Source organism: Homalodisca vitripennis, chromosome 2 (genome assembly GCF_021130785.1).
Source record: "Homalodisca vitripennis isolate AUS2020 chromosome 2, UT_GWSS_2.1, whole genome shotgun sequence".
NCBI classification, from domain to species: Eukaryota; Metazoa; Arthropoda; class Insecta; order Hemiptera; family Cicadellidae; genus Homalodisca; species Homalodisca vitripennis.
Window position 1 is genome coordinate 54812043 of NC_060208.1, and position 13637 is coordinate 54825679.

The window sequence follows — 13637 nt, forward strand, 5'->3', positions numbered from 1 at the left end:
ATATGTATTCACTTTTAACATTGTGCCAAAGTGTAAAACTCCATTATAAATAGGAATGCGTTTCAAATCAAAAAAATCTTTAAATATAGAAACTTAAATTTTAGTGCCTCTGTTTTTGTTCTACATTAATCTTAGCAGCTATTCATATACTTTAACATTCATTAGACAATAAAGTATGTTTCTATAGTGAGATATTTATGGATTTGAGATGAGTTGCTATTTATAACGCAGATTTAAACTTTAGAGCCATGCTAAAAGCTAAACCATAGATACGCCTTAAACCGTCTCTGAGGTACAGAGAAGCAAGCCACAGGCGAGGGCTCGATCCGAACAAAAGGATAGGTCCATTGTTGATGACTTCCTTTATTCGGTATTTATTGATTTAATAAACAAATTATAACATAACCACGACTTAGCTTATTTAGAACAGTGGAACAAAAATTTGCAACGTAGGCGTCTCCCATACATCATAACTTGTTAAGGCAAAGTCGTATGAAATCGTAGAAATTAAGCATGTTGATAACGAAAAGTTACATAGGGATAAATTCTGGTATCCACCCGGCTACTCCACTGGCGTATATGTGTTTGAAAATGTGTACATACATATTTATACATTTAAACAGTGGATGCAATGTGCCCAAAAGTGACTATTAGGAACAATGGAATGAGTAATTATTCCTGCTCTTTATTATCTTAGAACAGTTTGCTTCGCAATAGGAATGAAATTCGAAATGATACAGTCAGGATATAACTATGTATAGTTAATAGCTGTTACTAGTATAAATGGAAGTCATCGCACTTTTTTCCTAATTTTTGGCCCTTATTAGAAAAATACACTGTGTAAATAAAATTCACAAAATATATAATGTTTATATAATATTTAGTGTATAAATGTTCCTCCATAGAATATACAGTAAGTTTTTTTCGAGTTTTTATTGACAAATCGATGCCTAGCGATGTCTTTCTCCCTCCACCCACTAGAAACTGATAGCTATGTGGATGGGAATTTGGGAAGGGAAGACATTTTTGTTTGTTTTGTTATTAGAAATGTCAGATTGTAGAAATTTGTGTAAATCGTCAAAGCTACATTTGAATAAGGTAAATTACTCGTAGTTATCTTGTATTTACTGGAATCTTCGGTATACTTCATTATTTGATCCATTTTCACTCATCTAACTTCAGTGCAATTAATTTCTTTTCGGCAATTTAAATTTATGACCACATTTAAGCTGGGTTAGTATAGTATTTTCAGTTTTTTTTTTTAATTGATAACACTTTAATAATTATTCCGTATTCTAGTAGTACAGTATATAATTCTTACTTGTTATTTTACTGTACAAACTACAAAGCCAATTGCAAGTTTTTGGGATGAAGTTATTGCTATTAACACATTAGCCTAGAATAGGCTAGGCTATAATTAAAATAGTGATATTTATGAACTGTGTATACTACTGGTTTTTAAATTATAATGAAAAAACTGTTAAGTATAATGTGACTTAATATAATTGTATACTAATGCAACAAAGGTCTTAATTTATAAGAAAGATATTTTTAATTTATCTATGAATCTTAACCTTGTTATCTCATCAGCTATTCTTTTTATATACTCTGGGCTAAATAATGATAATCTCATCCAGGCTTTCTGTGTTTAAAGCGATCAAAATGGCTAATAAATGAGCTTAGTACCTATACTGGGATATAATTTCTAAAAGTTAGTATTAAAATCTTATTAAAGCAGTTTGATTGATTTTTTGTGTATTGTTTGTTTTTTTTGCATTGGAAGTTTTACAAGCCAATTGGTCTCATCTTATTTAATTTGTTTTCAATATCTTTGATTGCTTAACATGTTCACTGCGGTACCAGATCTTGGGGCCTTGTATTGTATGTTGCAATGGATGCGGAAATAGAATATTCGGTTCTTTCTATATATCAGTTTGCAATATTTCAGCTAGGCTACTAATTATCTGAATAAAAGATAATCAGTATTGCGAGTAGGGTACGATAAGCGGACCCGGTTTTTTTATATTGAAATTGGCAAACGATATTACTTAATCATAACCATCGATAGCCTATAACTAATTTAATTATTTTGAACAATTAACTTAGTCTATATCAACATCTGTAGACTTTCAAATAATATGTAATCATATATATATATATATATATATATATATATTATATATATATATATTATACACACACAAACGGTTACGTGTTTATATAACAAGGCTAAAGTATAATAAGAGGCCACCACCACAATAGAATCTTAGTATATCCTTAAAAAAACAGTAAAAAAGTAACTAAATGTTAAACTGTATATAACAATAATAATTATTGTTATACATACACGTAATAATATATAATTACGTGTGTATAATTATAAACAATATGAATTGTGGCTCATAATTATTTATGAGTTTTCCTGTTTGATCGTTCTTGTTCTGGTTCATTTATTATTTTTGTTATTTCTGAGTTATTATGAGTTTTTCCCATATATTCATGTTTTAATTAAAAACATATGATTGTTATTTAGGGCTATAGATACTTTTATAGCCTACCAATTGATAGTCTAGGATTCGAAATGCGAATATTAGGTATCGATGTATATTCTTCGATATAAAAAACTGGGTCTGCTTATTGTACCCTACCCCAGTATTGCCAGCAAACTTATGTTTAGTTACAAGACCTATACATATATTGTATATATATATATATATATATATATATATATATATATATATTATATATTACACACTTAATTAATATTACTCTCTGTGTATGGGGAACGAAATTTCTGGGCCTCATTTAGCTGATCATCACACGGAATACTGTTGCCAGCTGACACTTGGGAGATAGTTATTGTGTTATTTACTTTGTGAATTTTGCATTTTATTTTCATGACATGGGATACTAATACAAAGTGAGAGTAAAGTAAATTATGCAAGCACATGAGTGTTAGTAGAGTGTGGTGACCAAATAGTGTTCTTCTGATGAAGAAAACATTCCTCTTAGAAAATATCATATATTGACAATAATAAACATAAATAACAGTGACCTATTAATATGACTAGTTTCTGATCCAGTAACGTTCTCAAGCCAGATAGTGGTAATGAGTAAGAAATAGGTAATGTTACTGATCCCAGTTACAAGCCATATGCGAAAGTGATGAGTGCTATGATAGTGATGAAACATATGGTGGAGACTTCAAACTCTCCCTAGTCTTCTAGCCTGGCTGTAGTGTTGGACGTCTCGATAGGTGTGAGTGGTGGGCCTTCAACAGGTAGACTTACAACCAGCGCAACCATGAACGACAGGCATACGACCAGCGGGTGAAAAACTGAAGAAATTTGAAAGAGAAAAAGATGAAGAATTGCAGTATCACGAGAATCAAATCATTGAAATTCATGATTATCTAAAATTACTGAAACAAAAATGTCAAACCAAATTATGTGACAGGTATTTCAATTACATGCCGAACTATACAGCCTTTTTTATATCTGAAAAAATAACATTATATATTTTCTGAAACTAGATAAAATGAAGAATAAATTGGATATTTCAGAGAGTAATATTTATTAAATTATCACACTTTATCAGATGCAGAGCACTTAAAAAAATAAAAATTTTTAGTGCAGTAATTTTGTATGGTTTATGCATAATGTATTTATACCATAATTATGTCCACATTTTCCTGAAAAAATAATGTGTTATACATACAGATAATAAAAATTTATATTTTACAACATTTGTAGTGTACAAAACACTAAAAAATAGCCTATCTTCTGAGGAAAGTATGAATGTCAGTTCTAGGGTTAAATACAGGAAATTAGTTAAGTAAAATTCCGGGAATTTAAAATCAAGGAAATATTCCCAGCAATATTCTCAAAATTCATAAATTCCCGGGAAATTATGATTAATTTGCAAGATAGCTAAAAAAACAGAAAGTAATTGATAAAAGCAGTACCGTAATTATATGGTTAAATCAAACTCTAAAACTGAAATATATTTTAAAATAAAATTATAATTAAATAAAACTGATAATATAAACATAGGAATATTGGCATTTATTGGATTAACAATATTATAAATTGTAAAGCTAAAAAACATAAAGAAACAGTGAATGTATAAAAACATGTTGTTTTTTGAATATTTTTGATGTATGTTTGAACATGAGTTCCAAGATGAAATTACTTTTAAAAAAATCTTTAATTTTTAAATGCTTGAGTTTTTAATAATGCCATTTAGTACTATAAATTACCAGGATATTGTCGATATAGGATATTAATGTATGGAATGATAATTCTTGGATTAAAGTGTATGAATTCTTTTAGTTAATCGGGTTTTAAGGTTCTTTTACTGTTAAAACATTCAAAATTACAAATTTTCATAACTTCCCAATTTTTTGGGAATCTTCTCGGACCAAAGAAATATTACTGGCAATATTTCCATTTCAGAAGTTCTCTCCCACTGGCAATATTCCCGGCCCACATCACTATGGAAAATTAATTTAATGTGTTAGTTTTATGTTTTCTTTTCAATTTTTATAATGGCTGATTGACTTTTTCAAACATGATCCTAAAATTCTATTTTTTTCATTATGTAAGTTAGTTAATAATTAATTAAGACAACTCTAACATTTCTTTAAAGCGAAATGGTTAAGTATTTTAAGTACTCTGCACCCACGTGGCATGCGGTTATAGTGAGGAACAAGTTTGCAAAAGCTCATTCTTCGTTGATTGCTCAAGGTCATGCGCAAAATAGGTTCCTCCCTCAAGTGTACTTTCTGGTGGTCCCTAGTGTAAGGGTTGTTTGTCATGCCGCTTATAATTGGGAAGTTACCTAGGGGCTAAAACAACTCTAACTCCGTCTCATAATAGAGTAATTTTTCATTTCAACCTCCAAACAATACAAATACAAATGACTTACAAACAGAAATTTCTTATCAGATTCAAAGAACACAATTCTACCGACAATAATTCCAGAATCAGTCATAGCTGACCATTGTGGAGAAAACCCATCTCATAATATGAAATATCCAGATTCTCTTACAACACTAAAACTTCGAAATACTTATATAAACATATATAGAGCTATGGATACAATAACGTTTTGAATAATAAAAGAAGACTGGAAATTTTCCATCTAAGATTTGAAAAATAAACAATCCAGCAATATTACAAAAAAATTAAAACTGTGGGGATCTTCTTGCACAGCGCCAAAACCTTTGCACTAGTATCATTTTGCAAGCAATGTGTCTGACACTGCACTGGTGTCATGCCATTTACAGTATATGATGCTACATTTAAAAAGTGAAGATACAGATGTTTTTGATGAAGTAAAGAGAAAATACCAATAAATTAAGACAAATTTATATAATAGTAATAATAGTGGTAGTGAAAATGACAGTATTGGAGTACTATGATCAGTTGCATCAATTTGCAGGAAACAGTTATGACAGAAAAAAGCCAACAATAATTTCTGATCTTCAAAGACTAGGTAAACTGTCACAATAATGTGTAACAAATCTGAACTCAGTTTAGACGTGGTGTTTTGTATCAAGGAGGACAATACTTTTGGAGGAAATCTGCTAGTTAAAGTTAAGAAATGAGAGTTTAAGAGGGTGTTGAGAAAGTTTTAAGGTTATGTCTCGTGTCAGTCAATATATATATCTTTTAATTTTAATTTTCTCTTCTTTTTTCTTCTCCAATTTAGGCAAGTCTTGCTGGTGGGCTGAAAATTCGAAATCAGAGAATATAATTTTCGCACAGTATTATAATAATAAGGATATGAATATACTGTAGAGATGTTATTTATTTTTTCAGCTACCAAGATGTGAAAATATTATTACGTAAACTTGGAAGTATTTTACTGAAGAGACATGAATCCTTCTGAACATCTGGCCACCAGTGGCGCTGTACCCAGCTCGGAAGTTGTTGTCCCTGTAAGTTATTATGGATCTTTGTTTGTTTTTAAATTGATACTGATTAGGAAGATAGGAAAATAATTACTTAAATTACAGCATCTAACGGATAAGAAGTTTTAAAAAAGTTCATTAACTAAGAACCTACGGGAAATATAGAAGTTGAAAACGCTGTAATGCATTAAAACGTAAATTGTACAACTTTGTCATTTTAAACCACCTTGTATACAAGAAGCAAGATAATATACAACTTTTTTTAAAATTATCAATTAATAAAATGATGTATGGGTCAACCTATCTTTATATTTTAAAATCTATAAAAAATTATCCCTACTCCCTAAAAGTGCCATTTTAGGGTATTTTTGTATGTTAAAAATGATTTTCCTGAATTCTTTGCAGTTAAAATATGGAAATTTTTGTTGAAACATAGAAGGTAGATTTCAGCTGCTATGTATCATGGACGGGTGATGTGCCTCACCCTGTGTAATCAGTTGATTTTTAATTTTTAGTTGAACTTCATTGTCCTAACTATGTCTGGAATAAAGCTAAATTTTATTTCACATTGTATGAAAAAGTTAAAACTTTTTGAATAGAACCCATTTTTAACCCTTTGAATCTAGAAATTGCACATGTTACTTGAGAGTGTGCCTTGTGCCATGAGGGGTAATCTTGATCATTTTACTTTCGAACTGCTATGTCACTAAACATTATACCCTATATGTTTAGAGAGTTATAATTATTGCCTGAATGCGTGTGCGATCTGCAAGTAAATGTCACATAATTTTCGTTTTGCCTAATACAATGCAGTGGCTTTTTTCTGAGCTTCATTTCTCAGTTATATATTTATCTTGGTTTTTCGTCTGTTTCAGAACAATAAAATAGCCAAAGCAATCAGCTGATTTTATTTACTTTTTTACTTACTAACTTTTACACACTATTGGTAGACATGATATTTATAGTCTGTAAGTGATTGGGGAATAAAGCTTTATGTAAATAACAATTGTATAGAATGTCACCAGATACTTATAGGAATGAAGAAAATGACTGTTGTGATAATGATACTGATAGTGATGAAAATGGTTGGAAAAATAACAATAATGCCAGCTAACAGCGATTTGTGACGTTGCACTTTGTATCTCAAGTCTTTTCTCACCACTAAAAACTTGTACATGTGTACTCTTTATTGAACTGTCAATGGATCTTCTTGTGCTTTTCTCCATTATGCATATAAAAAAAGGTAATTCTAAGCAATATATGGGTCAACCTCGATTTTTCTCATAATACAATATAATGTTCCAATAGTCAATTAGAAAAGGAAATTACTAGAATTTCTTGCCGGAAAGCAGTTATAGGGAGCAGGCAACTCATATTACAATATAATGTTCCAATAGTCAATTAGAAAAGGAAATGACTAGAATTTCTTGCTGGAAAGCAGTTATAGGGAGCAGGCAACCGCGAGAATTACCTATTAGTGATCAGGGGCACTGACGTGATCTGGGCTTCAAATTTGGAACTACTCGAGTTAATTTTTTTTCTAAAAGAGCAAGCAGCGCGAAGCGTTACGCAGCGGGCAAGCATCGTGCGTGATCTTCGTCTATACTGAATTGATTCAGGCCAAAGAATGACACAGATTCCTTTACCAGATTTTTACGGAGATTTTGTATTGGGCGGATTATATTGGTTTACTTTGCTTTCCAGCATGTAATTATGTGTTTAAAATTGTTTTACATACATTACCTACATTATATTGTAATATGTAATAACAATTTATCAGAAATTTTTAATAAAAAAAAAACGATCACGCACGATGCCTGCCCGCTGCGCAGCGCTTCGCGCTGCTTGCTCTTTTAGAAAAAAAATAACTCGATTAGTTCCAAATTTGAAGCCCAGATCACGTCAGTGCCCCTGATCACTAATAGGTAACTCTAAGCAATACAAGACCGTCTGGCGGTTGCCTGCTCCCTATAACTGCTTTCCGGCAAGAAATTATAGTCATTTACTTTTCTAATTGACTATTGGAACATTATATTGTAATATGAGAAAAATCGAGGTTGACCCATATATTGCTTAGAATTACCTAAAAAAAGAATGAAGAAATATTTATTTGTCTTTATGATAAGGTTTTAAAATGTTTATGTAACTTGTATAAATAAACACAATTAATTTTTTCCTTGTAAATGTTTATGTAAAGAAGAGATTAATTTTTCCTTTGTAAATTTTATTATATAATGTCTGCTTTAGAGCAGCACCAAATATCACAAAACAATTACTATTTAGGGCACGATCACTGTGAAAAAATCCAACAGTCTCAGAATTAAAGTATTTGTATTTTCATGTAAAACTAAGATGTTGGGAGTGTTTAGTTGAAATCTCTCAATAGAATTTACTACATATAATGTGTTTATTTTTTATATTACCCATCAACATGTATGTCCATATTGAAGTGTTACATATAATTACAAAATTTGATCTAAGTTCTTCAATTCACATACTAACTAGATAAATAAAAAGAAATTGCAGAAATCGGCATGTTGTTACAAATAAGTAATCCCTGATAGTGTTAGCCTGATAGCGTGTCTTATCAGTGTTGCTTATGAGAGTTGGGTGAATTGTATAAAAAGAGGATGACATTGTTACAAAATTAGCCTGTGCACTGAGTGGAGTTCTCAGCAATTTATTTTTGATTTAAGTTTTGAGAATTAAAAAATGTAAATATTCATCTCAAATCACGAGAAAGTATTGATATTGTTGAATTACTGACCTTGTTCACAGTTTAAGAATCTCTGCTTGTAACTAGTATCTGACAACATCAATCAACATGGATTAAAACATTGGTATACAAATTATGGAAACTAGTCCCTGTCAAATTTATATTTCAATATGGTTTCTGAAAAATAAACACCTCCAATAAGATTTCCAGCCAGTAAAGATTTTAGCCAACAAAAATCTTACAGGGGAAACAATAATAATAATAATAAAAAAAACAGCAACATAAAGGCTGGATCCTAAACTTACATTGATATATATATATATATAAATTTAATTTAGTCCTCTGTGTAAGTTTATGATAATGATATTTATATGGCTAGGTGTCGCAGGATGGCCAGAGAGTTGCGGCGGCTGGTACAGAAATGTGTCAGGGTACCACAGTGGCTCTCTCCAGTGTCGCCAAGTATTGGGTCCTCACCAATCTGTTCCCTGGGCCCATACCTCAGGTCAGACTTGCTTTGCTTCTTTAGGCATTAGAAACATGATGTAAATGGTACAAGAGTTTTTAGGTGCTCTAGAGATGTGAATATCTGAAATTGATGGGACTAATCCTATTTTAAATAATAAAAATTTAGGTTAAATTATATTATATGAAAAAATGCCTTTGTCAAAGAAGCGGATGCTCTTAAATCGTAACCTGTCAACCTCATATCATATAAAGTAAATTTACAATACAAGTATGGCAAATTATTAACTTATACTTTAAGTGAAGAGTAACAAAATTGAGTAACTTATACATAATTAAATGAACTTGAAGTAAAATTCTATATACTTAAATAAATTCTAGAGAACTTAAAATACAAAGGATAAAACCTAGATATATATTGTATTAAATATAAGAAAAATTCTAAATGCAGAACGAAAAACAAAGACATTCAACTGCTGTAAATAGTCTGGTTGACCACATGCACGCAACAAGCAGCACCACCTGTCAATCCCTACAGGTTCCGGGCATGTCATTGATCATTGCCCCGAAGCATGCACGGTCTTCAATACATCTAATATTATCGGAGGAGAGTATTCTAAAGGAGACAGGCCTGAGCAGTAAAGGGCCCATTAAAAATTGTTAATCAATGAATTGAAATTAATAATAATGTGGCATAAAGAATGCCACTTCGTCTTGTAGGTCGTTCATTAATATCAGATATAAACTTGAAATAATGGGACAGGCAAATAGGATATTTGGTATTGATAACTAAATGTAGACTACAAAGAATGTGGAATTTAAGTAGTTGACAAAGTTTTTATGTGTGACAATTGCTGAAAATAGTGCTGAGCACACTGGAGTCTGTCTGATTATTCGTCACTCATCATGATGTCATGTAGTCAAAGTGTGGTGTTATAAGTGTCTTAAAGATTGGATGTCAATTCCTCAACAGACTGCCCAATCCAATCAAAGATGCTCCAACGCCAAAGGCGTTTAAGACTCGCCTAAAACGCTTCTTGGTGTCTCAAGCGTTTTATAATGCAGGTGAGTTTTTGGCTTTCAACTGGGAGGCCGCCCAATTTGAAGAATGACACCGCTGTTCGAAGTGGGTTGCATTGGCGATGAATGAAAGAGGTGTGACTTTAAACATTGTATGTCTGTATGTGTATTATAGTATGAATGACTGAAATTTTAGGATATTATTATTAATTGACTTTTGCCATACGATGTATTATTGTCTCAGCAATAAAACAGATTTGATTTGATTTGATTTGAAAGAGTATCACCTTAAAATTGAATGGTAGGTACAAAGCAAACCACTTCAGACTGTGGATGCCGACAAAAACTTCTGACTGTTATTGTAACTTGGTCAGTCCATTTGATTGGTGTTCGTAGTGAGTCCGAGATTTTTCAATTTGTTTTGGTAATTTATTTCACAACTGTTTAAGTTTTGGTGTAGTGTCAAGATTCATTCAGTTTATAATTCTCGAGTTACCTATTATCATTACTTTTATTTAGTTTTAGTCCTTGTATTTCCAAAATGTTAATGGCTTCAATATCCAACTTGAGTACTGAAAAAAGTGGCCAGTTCCTTTAGTAAACAGTGAACGTATATTTGAAATTTTCGGTGTAAAACTGAAAATTTGAATGTGTTATAATCGAAGTGACATTGTTTATATAAACTGAGAATAAATGGGGTCCACGGACACCCCTGTAGGACCTCCTGCATGATAAGTTTCCAATCAGATATTTTATACTTCTCCTTCACACATTGCTGACATCCAGTGAGATAAGAATCTAGCAAATTAGAACAACCATCTGAGAAACCATACTTCTTTAATTTTATAAGAAGAGGGTGGTATACAGAAAAGGGAACCACTGTTAAAAGTTTTCTTCCAGTCAGTATTGATAACTAAACATCAAACAGAGGCATCACACAAAGGAGTGCATATCAAAATCGGTGTTTGTTCAATTTCATTTGCGGCCTACCATCTCAGATCCAAGTCCTACAGTGATGCTGGAGGAAACTGAGATCGAAGGTGTCTACACGACTAAATTCCTTGGAATACACCTTGATTGAGGAGGGTTAACACAGGAGAGTCAAAGTTTGTTCCAAATTGTCCTCAGGCATTTATGTTTTGAGGTAGCTGTCCAAATACTGCCCAAATCAGGTACTGATGACGGCGTATTATGGATTTTTATACCCCCACCTTGTGGGTTGGTTGTGTAAATACACATTTCTCCAGAATGTTTACACTCCAGAAAAAAGCCGTTCGAACAATAGCAAAACTACAATTGAGGGAATCATGCAGACCAGCGTTCAGGAATCTGAAACTGTTGACATTACCCTGCCTCTACATTCTAGAGATGTCTCTGTTTTTCAGATCAAAATTTGATCAAATTAGAGGTAGTGACATACACTGTTATGAGATTAGAGGCAGGGATAACTACGGAACCGGGGGAGAGTGTTGGCCTTTTCAGGCAGGAGCTCAGTTTGTCAACAAACTGCCAAATTTGATTAAAAGTGCCGCAATGCTCAAGGCATTTAAAACTCATCTCAAAATCGCATTGATCTCAGAAGCTTTGTACAGTACAGACGAGTTCATGGCAAATGATTGGCTGACCGACGCTGGTGCTAAAGTGTGAAATTTGAATGAATGAGCTGTAGTACTGTAGGATGGTTGGAAGGCATTGTATGTATAAAAGTAACCTAGATATCGTGTATAAATCCAAAATTTTAGCCTATTTTCTTGCTTGACAACTGCTATAACATGTACATGTTCGAAAGCAATAATTTATTATTATTAATTTGTCTTTTTTAATAAATTCATTATTTGAGTTGATTTTTTTAACAAACCTTGAGTATAGAAGGTGCTGCCAGCTCAGGTCTGTGAGAGACGTATTTTCCTGTCACAGGTGTCGGTGTACGGACTGCAGGCCTCACGGTTGGACAAGGACGGAGCCCCACAACCTTGCCTCACACCTGTCAATGTGGGAGTAGAGACCATGACTTTGATACAGCAGCACCAAGCGCAGGTATTTGCTTCTTCCAGTTATGGTTTTGTAGTTTGATAACGGGAAACAGTGATCTCAGAAGATATAAACATTACTAAAGTATGTCAGAATCTTTGCCCTTTATATAATAGACATTGTAGTACTACAATGTTTTCACACTACTAGAGAGTTCTTCAAGAAAATCTCCTTTTGGACTTTTGATCTAAATGGTTTTGTTTTATGAAAAAATGTAAAAGTACAGTTTTTGCAAATTACCTGATACCTACCTGATACCTGATGTCTTCTTCATTGACTAGCGTTGCTGGATTGAAAGCGTCACAATACAATAAATAACTAACTAAATTTTACTATTTACAAATGCAAATGGCGGCAAGGCTAGGCCCATATAACATTGAGTTTAACATAATTGAGTTTATGTCTAATTTTATAATGGTAAGAATCAAATCATAATGGCTAGAGCCTTTTTATGAAAATGATCTTAAAACAGAGAAAATTTTGGCAAAACTGGGAAGAACTTCTAGTAGCCACAAAATTACAACAAATCGTACAGAGAAAATGAACCTTCCTTATACTCTTCAGCTGTCACACATAGAAGAAGCTTGGGGAGGAAGAGAAGGAGAAAAGTTGAGGTAGTGGTGGTCTGTAATTCTCTTACCTTTCTTACCGTGACTAGTTAAAATGTGACTGCAATTAAAAATCTCACCACTTGTGAACTGCATTTAGTGATTTAAGTTTTTGCTGGCAAAAAGCTGCAAACCAATTGAAATGTATCACCAATAAGTTAATTGGAATGGAATAATGAGTGAAAGTAAAGTGAGGGAGTGGTGTATTGATTTTAAAAATAGCTGCACCCATGTTCACGATAAGGATCGCAGCTAGTAGGCCTAGTCTGGTTACTGAAAACTTGTTAAGAAAAATCAATGACAAAATTCATGATAGTCCTCGTTTTATGATCGTTGAACTTTCAGAACACTCCCTCCAAATTTCATGAAGTTTAATTCAAGAAACTGCTAAGGAGAAGCTGGCTACCACAAATTTTGTGCCAGATGGGTTCCTAAAATCCATACAGAAGACCACAAAGACAAAAATTGCTGCGTTACTGAGGATATATTGTGAATTAACCCTAAAATCTAGACAATCTAAGTTATCTTGAGGCTCTTTATAAGCGTCAAAATGTCCCCAGGAATTAACAATTCCAGTTTAGCAGGCTTTAGACATGCCCTGGTTCCATCACCTAATCAGTGCATTTGCTTCGCAATCACAAATGAATATGTATGGCATGCATGTATGATGTGTCTTCTTGGAATCCCGCAGTAGCAACATATATAGTGGACAATGTCCAGTCATCAAACTGGAGAACAATCTAACGTCTGGTCTACTGATTCCAAGAATTGCTTTTCTGTGTATTGGTAGGGGTATATGACAGCTATTGCTTGTTTCAGACATGGGAGACCTTTACAGTAGAGAGAAGTCTCCACAGCCACCCATTTTATAACATAGCACTTT

The 13637-nt window shown here is 32.6% G+C and overlaps 1 protein-coding gene across 1 annotated transcript in view; it reads left to right on the forward strand.

Annotated features, from left to right (window-relative positions):
• Positions 1-983: 983 nt before the first annotated feature.
• Positions 984-13637, forward strand: part of LOC124355630 — a 61891-nt gene continuing 49237 nt past the window's right edge. Inside the window, exons 1-4 of the mRNA XM_046806792.1 lie at positions 984-1098; positions 5823-5941; positions 9010-9135; positions 12033-12152. Coding sequence (XP_046662748.1) covers positions 5879-5941; positions 9010-9135; positions 12033-12152 — 309 coding nt within the window. The 5' untranslated portion in view covers positions 984-1098; positions 5823-5878. The remainder of the gene's footprint in view (positions 1099-5822; positions 5942-9009; positions 9136-12032; positions 12153-13637) is intronic.